Raw genomic sequence first — 13,084 nt, 5'->3', positions numbered from 1 at the left:
GGGCTCCTGCGTGGACCATCACAGACAAGTCTGCCTGCTGTTCTCCAGGCTCCACGGGGCCTGTCCTTTCGGGCATGTCTACTCTACCTAGCATTGTCTGACTTTGGCCTCAAATGCTTGTTTCTGAGGCCATTATCTCAGTCTTCAGGGCTCAACATGTTCCATAGGCTAATGCACTTCATTGGCTTTTATTACCCTTTTAGGGCCCTGCCTCGGTGGTGCGGTTCGCTGTCGGGTTTCGGATTCCCGGAATGACCAGCTACCTTCTGGGAATCAGACTGCAGCGAGCTCTCTAATCATAAGATACAGCTGCATCTGGGGTTTCCCCACCTCCACCTGGAGTGGGCACGTGGATTTTAGCATTTATTTCTAGCTTTAAAGACAGCTGTCCATAGGCCCGGCTGCCTCTAGATCAGTGGTTCTCAACCTGTGGGGGTCGCCACCCCTTTGGCGGTCGAATGACCCTTTCACAGGGGTCACCTAAGACCATCCTGCATATCAGATATTTACATGACGATTCATAACAGTAGCAACATGACAGTTATGAAGTAGCAACGAAAATAATTTTATGGTTGGGTCACAACATGAGGAACTGTATTTAAAGGGCCAGAAGGTTGAGAACCACTGCTCTAGATTGACACAGGGCATCTCTGTCCTTCTAGGGGTGTGAGGGTGTATGGGGGTGAACATTCTGGACGCCTCTAAAGACCAAGAGAAAATCTGATGGGAAGGCGGGTAGAAGAAAGACTGTAGACGTGGACATCAAACCAAGGCCAAAATCCTGGTTCTGTGGTTTATTGGCTACATGACTTTGGATGCGTTTTTCAGCATTTCAAAGCCTCTGCTTTCTCCTTGGTAAAAGGAGATAGAAAAGGAAGGGATTAAGTGAGACAATAGACAGGCAACTGTGGCCAGTGACTTAGGGCTTACAGGCTGCTGCTGAGAACACACGTGGCATGGCTTTGGCCCTACTTACAAGATAAAATACAGGACGCCCCTGCAATATTTGGTACACACTACAAAAGTTATTTGTTGTTTACCTGGAATTCAAAAGTAACTGGCCATCCTACATTTTTATTTGCCAAACCTCATAAACCTATCAAAATTATTACTTAGCCAAAGGCCATAAGAAACATTCATTTTAAATAAAATGAAGTTATTAAAAAATACACACACACATACTTGTAAGCAATTCGAGGTAAACCACCTCCTGATAAAATAATAACATTTTTTGACTCTGGAATTCACGCACAGATCCCCTGCCTTCCCGGAGTCGGCCCTCCTGGGCGGGGGTCATTTCTCTATTCCTCACCCGGGCGACACACTCTGCACAGGGAGATACGCTGTCTAAGGAATCTCCAAACGCCCTGCATTCTTGGGATTCTCGCTTATTATTTTCCGCTTGCAGATTTGCCCAAATAGGGACAGGACCAGAGCTTATGTACACAGCTCCGCGGCCCACTCCTTGGCCTTGAGCGCCGGATGCGGGATGAGGGCTGCAGACAATAATCCCAGGGCAGCAGGGGTCAGGGCCCTGACCTGCGAGGCCCTCGGGCCACTGTGCCCAGAAGTGCAGGAGCCCAGAACAGGGACAAGCCAGGACCCTGGGATCAGGCAGCCAGGCAGGGATCTGCCAGAACAAGAGGTAAGGGGGGGGAGGGGGGGGCAGCACAGAGCAAAACACAAGACGGGGAGAGGCCTGAGGAATCAGGGTAGGCAAGCTTTGAGAGCAGGGAATCGAAAGTCAGGAACCAGGAAATTCAGAACTGTCGCGGTGAATGCAAAGCAGAAGAGAGGAGACAGGAGGCAGGCAGCTAGCTATGCTGGGAGACACTCCACACTCCCACCACCCCCTCCCTCAGGGCAGGTAAACCCCGGAAAACAGGGAACACTGAGTCAAACTGGGGAAATGTTGCAGACAGATAAAACCCAGCAGCAGCCTCTATTTCCCTAACTGCTGATCGGGCACCCGCTGGGGCTGGCTGAGGGGACAGGCAGGAGGGCTCCCGCCTACGTGAGAATTCTTAATTCTTCTTAATTCTCCACAAAGGCCAGAGTGCAGACAGGAGAAAGGGAGCTGGTGAGAGAGAGAGAGAGAGAGAGAGAGAGAGAGAGAGAGAGAGAGAGAGAGAGAGAGAGAGAGAGAGAGAAGGCAATGGTGAACGAAAGTAAAAGCAGCCCTGTGTCAAACATCAGCAGGCAGACACAGCCCTTTGCCGCACACACTCTGACCCAGGCGGCCGGAAATGCCAGCATCTGGCAAGAAATGGGCTTTGAAAGCGGAGGGCGCCCTCTCCTTCGAGCCTGGCCAGGGCGCTGTGCTTGCCACCTCTGCCCTCCCCACCTCCACCACAAGGTTTCCACAGCTGCCAGCTACCCGTAAAATATAAAAACACAAAAAGCACATCTTCCAGCCAGGTTCAGTATTTGCCTTGATGATTCTGTTTCCGTGGCAACCAAGCGACAAGGCCTCAGCAATTCTCTGTCATCTGACGAGGGGAACGTGGAAAAGGCCGCTGAAGGCTGACAGTGCCATACATGTATCAAAGGAAGGGTCACTTTGAGTTGTGGACAAGGGACTTAGCCACCCCACCCAACCCAGTGATACCCTCTGGGGACACGGAATCTCTCTCCAGATGGACTCCATCCCTGTGCGTCTGCCTAACGCACTGGTTGGAGGTCCCCATGGCCATTGTGAGTTCTGGGTCCCAGCGGGCAAAGGTATACATGTCACAGCTGCCTCGTGACCTCCTTGTTCCTGCTTCTTTTTCTTTCCCCATTGACTTTCTTCTCTCTCCTGGCTCCCACTCAGGCCTTAAGGCAATACCAAAGCTTAGAGATGACACACTAGGCTAAAGAGGTCACTGAACCCTTGCTGCCCAAAGACAACGTTAGACAGAAATCAAAGAAACCATCTCAAACTAGTTGCACTGGGGTTTAGGCTGGTTTACTGGGATCAGTGGTTCTCATCCACGATAATTTTGTTCCCCAGGGTGCATGGGACAATGTCTGGAAACATCCATGATGGTCAGGCATGGGAGGTGGGCAGAGAAAGGCACAATGCTCATGGCATCCAGTGGGTAGAGGCCAGAATATGCTAAACATCCTACACTGCACAGGACAGCTCAAAACAGTAGTGCCATGGTTGAGAAACCCTGCCCAGAATGCTCACTGTTTCAACAGCTTACGAATTGCATTTCTTTAAATAAGAAACCATCATAGGAAATTGGCCATCCATCATAAATAGTAGTTGTATTGGGAAAAGAGTCCTTTTAAAACAAAAGCTTAGGAGAATCTTTGCAAAGATCCCACCCTATTGAGATGCAAAAAAAAAAAAAAAAAAAAAAAAAAAGTGTGACATTCCAGGTCCTGTCCAGGATGAGGGTTTAAACCCAAAGTTGACTCAAGGGTTTTAAGCCTGGGGCCTATAAGCTCCAGGGAGTCCGGAACTGGCTGAAATTGTATGCAAATGTCTAGGAGTCTTTAGGCAGAATGCTTTCATAACTTTCATCAGATTTTCAAAGGAAGAAGTGATTCCGAAATATCTGTAAGCCAGCCGTCTGGATCCCATTGGCTCCAACCTTCACTCTAGATCTCTTGTCTTTCTTTATGCAGGGCCCTTCCCATGGCCTCCCCGCCCCCAACACTGATGTCACAGAGCCCACCCATAGTCCTCCTCTCTTAGGCACTCTCAAAGGGGAGATATCACTGCCCCAGCAGACACAGCTAGACAATAGACAGATGGACATCTTCCCAGACTAAGACCCTGACCTAGGCCCTGCCCACCCTACCAGCAGTATGCAGCAGAGACCTACCTGGTTTACCTGAACTTCATTCGGATTGGTCACTCGGTCCAGGCCATAGTCCAGCACGTTGTTCATTCCTGGCTGGATGGAATAAAAATAACATAAGGACCACTGCTGGAAGAGTCCAGTTTCTAATTAACTTTGGGTCTTGGCCAAGCTGCCAATTGTGACAGTGAGCTGCGAAGGGCTTGCAGCCTAGCCCACAGGGAGCTACGAGGGTGTGTAAGAAGAGTTTCATAAGTTGTTCCACCACCACAGCATCCCCAGAACCTAACACAGTGGGATGGGGAGATACATGCGTGCACTGATGGACGGGTGGGTGGGTAAATGGGTAATGGGTAGATGAATGGGTGGATGGATGGATGGGTAGATAGGTGGGTAGGTGCATGGATGTATAGAGGGAGGGATGGGTCAGTAGGTGGGTAATGGTGGATAGATGTGTGGATGAATGCTCTGGTGAGTATGTGGGTAGATGGGTGGTTGCATGGATGGATGAATAAATGGGTAAGTAGATGGATGATGGATGGGTGGGTGGGTGGATAGATGAATTGATGTTCAAATAACACTCAACTTCAGCAAGAGCTCACTGAGATTAGCACATGGGACTCCCGACTCCTCCCCGGTGCTCCTTCCCTACCCACAATGCAGAGCTTTAGAGAGTCCAGGCTTCAGCCGGGCACCTCTGGGATCTAATCCTAGTCCTGCCATTTCCTCTCTCCGAGGAAGGCCTTGGAAAGTACTGTCCGCACACACTTCCTTTCTGAGAAATGGAGATGCTCCTCCTTCCTGCCAGGTTCTTGTGAGGACTTAACAAGGTGGAGTGTGAAGCTCTCTCAGCAGAGGGCCGCTATTACTGAGCAAGGGATCGTGTTCCTTCCAAGACTGTGTGTGTAAATAGAGGCCTGGCCCAGAGCTGGGTCTCAATCTTGGTCAGTTCCCTTCTCGATCAGGCCACCCGCTCTCCAGCCAATCTTGCCTGGTCTCTCTCGATTCTCTGAGGCCAGCAGTTCGGACCTTGCACTCTCCTCTGTGCTGCTTTGGTGCCAGGCACCCATCAAGTTCTCTTGTGATTAACGAGGGTGACTTCACTGGAGCAGAGACGGGAAGCAACTGGGCTTTCTCCCCATCAGATTCAGCCTCATCAACAGGATCAGTCACATTTTTAGCTCAGAAGTATGGTGGCCAAATAAACTTTAGGACGCCCTGTTCAGTTTGCATTTCAGATAAATAGCACATAGTTTGACTATATCATTTTGCATAAAAATATATTCCATATGTGTTTAGTAGAAGCATACAATAAGTATCAAAATATTGGGACATACATCATTTGCTGTTTATCTGAAATTCAAGTTTAACTGGGCATAATGGATTTTATTTGCTAAATCTGGCAACTTAGCTCAGCAGGCTACCATGCGGGCAGATGCTGGGCATACCGCCTAGGCAGGGAAGAGAAAGAGAAGTAGGAAGTGGGCGGGAGGAGGACAAGGAAAGGGATGGCCGTCCTCACCCTAGTTCTTGTTACATGTGGACCTCAGTCAACAAATTTAGCAGCTACTTCCTGTGGCTGGCATTGTGCTCAGTCCTGGGGAGCCGTGGTGCATGCGACAGGGACCCCTGCCTCCAACATCCCCAGCAGGTCTCAGGAGGAGGCAGCCACTCAGCAATTAATCACACAAATGATGAACTACAGTTATAACAAGTGCTATGAAGGGAGAGTACAGAAGTCCAAGCCAGCCTTCAATGGGCCCTAACCCAGCATAGGGGTGTGGGGGGCCATCAGAATCATAGGGGTGTAGTGCCTTTGCCTACAGTGGGTTCCAGGAATTGCCCCCTCCATCTGGTATAAGAAACCCCAAGCTTAACTGAAGACTTCACACACACACACACTCACACACTCAAACACACACGTATTCTCACACCACTTTACGTCTCACACAAATACATCCACTATCACAAGCAGTCGCATTTATACACTCACACACACACTCTCACACTCAGACCCAATCTGAGGGCACACACCCTCACACTTCCACAGCGCCAGTGCAGTCATCCTGAGTCTTGAATTAGTTCTCCAACGCTTTCCCTAGAACTTGACTCATGCTTTTATATAAAGGTGGCTGCCCGCGGGTTCACTGGTGCACCTGCATAACCATCATCGGCACAGGGCTGCCCAGGCCAGACAGCCTTGGACTCCGAGCTGGAGCCGCCCGCGGAGCTCTATTATTCTGCCAGCCTGTCCAGTGCCAGCCCCTCCTGGCTCTCTTCAGCTCTACAGAAGGGCTGCCCCGCTGCCCAGAACCTGCCTCCTCTCAGCCTTTGCATAAGTCTCAGCTGTGCCTATAGAGCTGTGGTCCATCCCAGCACCCTGCCTTCAAAACTTCCCAGGGGGGCTGTCTTTCTGCTTCTGCCAGTTGGGGAAAACCCCAGGCTTCATTCATTCATTCATTCATTCATTCATCAGGTAGCATAAGTTTTTGTTCCCACAATAGTCACCAGAGCCACAGCTGATGTGGTGTCTGGCACGCAAGGAGATGCTTGAACGGAGATAACCTGGAGCTGCCTGTCAGTGTCCAGGAAACAAGGGCAACGGCATCCTGTGGTGACTGCCAACTGACACTCCACTAAGCCCCTCCTGTCCCTTCTCTTACTCTCCTCACTTTCTCTCATCACCACTCTCTTCTCTAACATATCAGTTCAGACCCTTTGGTGCATGGGATGGAAAACAAATTATATATATATATATATATATATATATATATATATATATATATATATGCCCAGTGACTGTTACAGCAGAACAACCAGAATGACCGGTCACTATGATGCACACTGACCAGCAGGGGGCAGACGCTCAATGCAGGAGCTTCCCCCTGGTAGTCAGTGCACTCCCACAGCGGGAGCACTGCTCAGCCAGAAGCTGGGCTCACAGCTGACGAGTGCAGCCACGGTGGCGGGAGCCTCTCTCGCCTCTGCAGCAGCGCTAAGGAGTGGCAAGCCAAGCAGTAAGGAGCAAGCAGTCAGGTTGTTAGGAGCAAGGGGCCCCAGATTGCAAGAGGGATGTCCGACTGCCGGTTTAGTCCCAGTCCCCCAAGGGGTCCCAGATTGCAAGAGGGTGCAGGCCAGGCTGAGGGACCCCACCAGTGCATGAATCCGTGTACCGAGCCTCTAGTAATATATAAAATCCCAAATAGTTTCATAAGCAAAATAAAACCAGGGAAAGAGGCTGAAGCAGGGAGACGAGTTTGGGTGGACAGGCCAGAGACGTCTGCTCGAAGCAGATTTTGGCTTGAATGTCACTTCCACCAAGAGGTGTTCCCAGATCCCCGATCTGACTCAGGACCCCACTTCCCCCAGCTAGCTGCCCAGGCGTTCTGTACAGGACAGGTTCACCCATGCACACTTCTGAACCTCCCTGAGCCTTGACCTCCCCATCTGGACAATGGGGATGATACTACTCCCTACTTCATAGCATCATCCCCGGGCAAATGGGACCATCTGTGCCAAAAGCTTAACACAGGCATGCAGTAGGCACTCAACAACTTCTAGCTCGAGTTGTTTTATGCCCAGGACCTTCACTGCTTAGCTGGCACAGAGTCGGGGCCTCGTGAAGGTTCCACGGATTAGTGGACAGGCCAGTGAACAGGGGAATGAACCGATTCGGTAACTGCAGGCCGTGTCCCACCCACAACAATGGGTCCCCCGTCCGTTCACATGCAGGCTGTTCCACACGCCACCGAGCCAAGTGCTTTGTCTGCCTGGCTGGCTGTTTTCCCAGTGAACTGAGAGTCTGTTTGGGTCTCTGGGAGACAGTCTGACGGAGCTGAGCTCCCGGGCTTCCTGGTTTTGCTCAACTTGAAGGCTGAGACAGACTTCAAACTGGACACGCTCCAAGCAGAACATGGCCCTAACCCCAGTGCTCTTGGGCCCCAAGAGGCTGTGAGTGTCTTAAGAAAGTGGAGGGAGCAGGACCCACAGGCCCTCTGGCCTCATCTTTGACGATCTGGTTTCGACTTCAGGGAGCAGTAAGAGAGAGATTGGGTGTAAAGAGTTTTGTGTCCAGGGAATTTTTTTACAACTGCTCCGCGTGCGTCAAAGCCTTGCTCTGAACTTGGCTCCCGGTGCTATCACGGAGGGACCAGGCTCCTGTGAGCCCTGGCAGCCTGGTTGTTAGAGCAGCAGTGCCTGATGCCACGCTCTCATGACCAAGGGGGTTGCAAAAAGGTCTTACATGCACTGAGACATCACGTGACATGGCCCTGGGAGAGCAGAGTATAGGGACTAAGAGAGAGAGGCCGTGCAGTCTGTGGGTTCAGAGGCTACGGCACGCACTAGCTGTGTGACTCTGGCCGATAAGCAACATCCCTGAGCCTCAGCTTCCTTATTGGCAACAGGGGACTAATAACATTGCTTCCCACACCGGACTGCGAAAATGAAATACGGCAGCGATTGTAGACTGATGCGTAGGGCAGTGTCCGGCACACTGAAAGTTCTCGACTCAGGTCGGTGGTGGTGGTGGTGATAGCGACCATATCAGTCGTGGTGATGGTGGTGATGGAGGTGGAGACAGTGGGGGCAAGGTGGGAGGTGGTGGAGGTGTGCGAGGGTGATGGTGAAAGCAGTCGTCACAGAGACACAGAGGTACCTAAATTTAGGTACCTCTGAATCATACAGTGGAGAGCCACTCAGCCAGCTGCCTGGTGTGGGGGCTGAGTGCTTACCCCAAGAGAACTGGAAAGAACTTGGATAACCTGTTTTCCATTTTGTTCCCCATAGGCCTCTGGAGCTCAGGGACAGAGCAGAGGAGAGGGACTGGGGCAGACCATGTGCAGGGCCAGCCTGGGTCACTTTGCAAGGGATGCAGTCACATGGGCATCCCCCCCACCACGGAGTCCCGCATGTAATATGGAAGCCATCCCCACCCTGCAGGGACCAGGATCCTCTCGGTCATGGGTGCCACCGGACACCAGAGCATCTTGCCAAATGCGTGGCTTATCTGCCACTTGCCCTTGTCCTCCCCAAGGCTCCCTCTTTAGGAACAGATGTCTGCATGCAGGCTGGACAATGCTTGGTTCCCTTCTCAGACAGAGAGCTCACTCCTGCGCTCCAGTGCCCTGGGCTCGGTCATCCACCGTCACCCATCCCCCGGCACCCATGGTGGGCGGTGGCCAACTGGTTTACCCAGAGGAGGGGCGCTGAAACCAAGCAAAACCAAGCAAGCTTCTTGGAGATCAACCCCAGGGCCTTAACCTCGGCAGCAAGTCATCGGAACCAATGCCCCCAAGATGGGACCCCTGTGGGGTATTTGAGTGTAGAAAGAAAATAAGCCAAACAGCCGAAATCTGATAGGCCTGACGTTCAACAAGGCGGGAGCTTCGGCACCTGGGCTGACCCGGTTTGCTTCCGGGTTCTGGGAATCTGGTTGCCTGGCGAGAAAGAGAACTGAAGGAGGAAGAGGAAGAGCGTGTGTGTGAACTCTCTTCACGTTTCAGAACGCCTTTCCCATCTCCCACCTCCCACGACCCATGGGCAGCACATGGGTCTGACACAGGCGTGAACCGAGGCAGCAGAGCCAGCCCCAGGGGTGATGGTGACAGCCCGCCTCTGTGCTGGCGGGGGAGGCCACCATTCCCCAGGGGTGAGCCCTGACAAGTCCCGTCACTTATGCACAGCTTGTCTCTCCGGGCCCTTCAAAGCCCCAGCCAGAGCTGCAATGTGCTCTAAGCAAGGAGGCTCTGCACACTCTTCCTCCGGCCTCCTCCCACCCCCGCCGCGGGGGCTGGGCCCGGGAGAGGGAAGGAGCTGGCCCTGCAGAGAGTCGGCCTCCTCCCACCCCCGCCGCGGGGGCTGGGCCCGGGAGAGGGAAGGAGCTGGCCCTGCAGAGAGTCGGCCTCCACAGCATTTTATTTTCATGCTTTGGAGCCTATGTCCTGGTTTCAGCCTCTTAGACTTCTTTCCCAAGGTATCCTGGCCAAAAGAAAGGGCCTCGTCCCCTTAAAAGACAAACTCATTCTAGTTTAATGAGGTTTAATGGCTTAAGGAATTTCACGTGGTTCAACCACCACCAGATGGGCCCCGAGCGGGAGCCCATCCAGGTGTGCGTTTCCTCTTCCAGCCATGAGGCAATGGACGCTAACTCAACACTGGGCAGCCCCTGCTGTGCCTCAGTGTTCCGGCTCCAGAGGGTCCTGAGCTGGCAACAGGGGCGGTGAGTGCAGGGTGGGGGTGGGAGGCATCAGGGGCGGTGAGTGCAGGGTGGGGGTGGGAGACATCAGGGGCGGTGAGTGCAGGGTGGGGGTGGGAGACATCAGGGGTGGTGAGTGCAGGGTGGGGGTGGGAGGCATTAGGGGTGGTGAGTGCAGGGTGGGGGTGGGAGGCATCAGGGGTGGTGAGTGCAGGGTGAGGGTGGGAGGCATCAGGGGTGGTGAGTGCAGGGTGAGGGTGGCAGGCAGGGGAAAGATGGTGAAACCAGAGGGGAAATACTCACAGGGCTTCGGTGGACCAGCCAGTACGCCTTCTCCTGGCAGTCCAGGGCATACCTGTCTGCTTTATTCCTTTCCTTCCCGGTCCTGAAAAGCCAAAAGCCATGTTTTTCTTGTGTGTGTTTTTCAGGTTATTAATAGTTAAGGTTTTCTTTTGATTACAGTTTGCAGGTGATAATGGTTTTGTATTCATTTCAGGTGTACAGCATGGTGGTTAGACAATCATAGACTTTACAAAGTGTTCCCCTGATATTTCCAGTATCCACCTGGCAACATATATAATTATTATAATACTAGAGGCCTGGTGCACAAAATTCATGCACATTTAGGGTCCCTAGACCTGGCCAGCGATCAGGGCTGATCTGCAGGGCAACTGGCAGTGCAATCAGGGCGTCCCCACCCCTACACTGGCACCTGCCTTGGCTGGCCTGGCGCCGCCCACTCGCAGGTTGGGTCCTGTGTGCTGGGGCAGCTCCTGTGTTGAGCGTCTGCCCCCTGGTGGTCAGTGCACATCATAGCGACCGGTCATTCTACCAGGTGTTCCGCCGTTCATTCGATTTGCATATTAGGCTTTTATTATATAGGATTATAGACCATATTCTCTGTGTTGTACTTTACATTCCCGTGACTGTTCTGTTACTACCAATCTACTTCTGAATCCCTTCACCTTTTTCCACCCAGCCCCCCTCCCTTCGCCCTGCTGGCAACCATCCATCTGTTCTCTGTATCTATGAGTCTGTTTCTCTTTTGTTTGTCCTTTACATGCTAACTAGACACTAACTCAGCGTAGCATCCTACCCTCTATGCCCATCCGTGCTGTCGCAGAGGGTAAGAGTTCGTTCTTTCCGAAGCCATGTTGAAGGCCAGGAAGATTCTGTATCTTTTGCTCAGTGACGGACCCCATTCCTGATGAGCCACAGCACTCGCCCAATTTGCCCAGCTAATCCGTGTGTGCCGTAATGATAATGAAAAACAGCAAATGCTCATGCGACACTGGGCACTGGGTGCCCTGCTCAATGCTTTCACCTATCTAGTCACTTAATCCTCCCAGTGACCTTTTCATGGGAGGTTGAATGTCCCACTGGGGGTCCCCCCATCAGCAAGTGGGAGGGGTGGGACTTGAACTGGGATTCAGGTCCCAGACAGAGTCCAGCTCTGCCTGAGATGGCGGTGCTGGGGTGCAATCACCCCCAGGGGCAGACTTAGAGTCCAATCAACTCCACCTTCACCTCTGGGCCAACGTGGGTGGCGCTCAGGGCTGCCATCTGACCGCCTGCCTTCTTCATTTCCCTGCTCTGGTAAACGACGTACGTGACATCTGGACACGCAGGCAGCCAGCAATGCCAGAGCCCGCCAGGGGGAAATCGCTGGCCTCGGGGCATGTTTGTGCCTCCCTGCCTGTCAGTTCCACTCTGTCGCATCAAAGACTGTGTGCCAAGCCAGGGTTTTTCTGAGCCCAACTTATTATTCCAACAGGCTTTTTATTTCCCTCTTATCTCTCGGTCTCCCCTTCCCTTTATGGAGAGGAAATGAGGCCGCGCTTTGCTCCTGTAGGAGCCGGGCAACGCTCATTATCGCGCCCTGGGCCCCATTCAGCACCATTTCCACGGCGACCTGCGCTCACACTGGGTGACGCTTGTTTTCCCAGGCAACCTGGGATGACGCACATGCCTTCGACCAGACAGAGTCGGCAGATCTATTTGCCAGCTGACGTCTTGTGAATCACATAACATCCAGACACCCAGATGGGTGGGGAGGGCCGTTCCAGTGGGGTGCTGTGCCAACCTCCTGGGGAAATTAAATATAAACAGCATCGCTCCCACTTTCCCTTGCCAAGCTAACTCGATTTTCTACCAGGTTCACTCCCCCCGCCCCCCATGTCCTCCGGAGCCTGGGGCACTGTGAAGTATCCATCATGCTGGTCAGCTTTGTAAACAGAGTCAAGCGCTAATTTACTCCCATGTCCTTTCCGGCTTCGCTCTGCTGCTCTTCTCATAGGAGTTATTGGAAGAGAGACGTAACAAATGGAGCCCAAGGGAGTCAGTAAACGAGGAAGTATTTTAGTTTGTCATATTATGAATGTTTTTCATATTAAGATTTTTCAGCAACAGAATCACATTCATTTACTCATTCATGTAGGTATTGACCTCCCACTATGTTCCAAGCACTGGGAGTACAGTGGTGAACCAAACAGACTGCTATGGCCCTAGCTGGTTTGGCTCAGTGGATAGAGCATCCGCCTGCAGACCGAAGGGTCCCGGGTTCGATTCCGATCGAGGGCACGTGCCTCTGTTGCAGGCTCCTCCCTGGCCCAGGCCCTGGTTGGGGCGTGTGCAGGAGGCAACCAATGGATGTGTTTCTCTCTTCCATGCTCTCTAAAAAAAATCAATGGAAAAATATCCTCGGGTGAGGATTAAAAAAAAAAAAAAAGACTGCTATGGACCGAATGTCTGTGTCCCACCCCAGCTCGTGCCGGGCACTTACTTACACTATCCACTCTCCTGGGCTTCCAGCTTCCCGGCTACAGATTTTGGGACTTAACCCTCCATAACTGTAATTCCTGATCATAAATCTGTGTATTTATACATGATTGGCTCTCTTTTCTTAGAGAACCCTGACTAACCCACCACTACTCTGGTTCCAGGCTGCTTCATGAGAATGGGGTCCCCATCATCCGGCCCCGCCATGCGCCAGCCAGCCTAGAGCTGCCAGGATCTGGACCCGGCAAGGTGAGTGAAGGTGGGCCACCTGGGCTTAATCCACTGGCGTCAGTCCCCCGATATTCCTGATCCCACGCCC

General features: G+C 52.4%; 1 protein-coding gene across 3 annotated transcripts in view; it reads right to left on the bottom strand.

Annotated features, from left to right (window-relative positions):
• The window catches only part of RGS9 (regulator of G protein signaling 9), a 51,666-nt gene that overhangs the window by 21,912 nt on the left and 16,670 nt on the right, over window positions 1-13,084 (bottom strand). For 2 of the 3 annotated variants that reach the window (XM_036341819.1, XM_036341821.1), the window contains exons 8-9: window positions 10,291-10,372; window positions 3,816-3,887 (exon numbers count right to left, since the gene is read on the bottom strand). In XM_036341819.1, coding sequence (XP_036197712.1) covers window positions 3,816-3,887; window positions 10,291-10,372 — 154 coding nt within the window. The remainder of the gene's footprint in view (window positions 1-3,815; window positions 3,888-10,290; window positions 10,373-13,084) is intronic. The other variant, XM_036341820.1, reaches the window with a different exon arrangement.

Source organism: Myotis myotis, unplaced genomic scaffold (genome assembly GCF_014108235.1).
Source record: "Myotis myotis isolate mMyoMyo1 unplaced genomic scaffold, mMyoMyo1.p scaffold_m19_p_17, whole genome shotgun sequence".
NCBI classification, from domain to species: domain Eukaryota; kingdom Metazoa; phylum Chordata; class Mammalia; order Chiroptera; family Vespertilionidae; genus Myotis; species Myotis myotis.
This window is presented reverse-complemented; position numbering and strand designations above follow the sequence as displayed.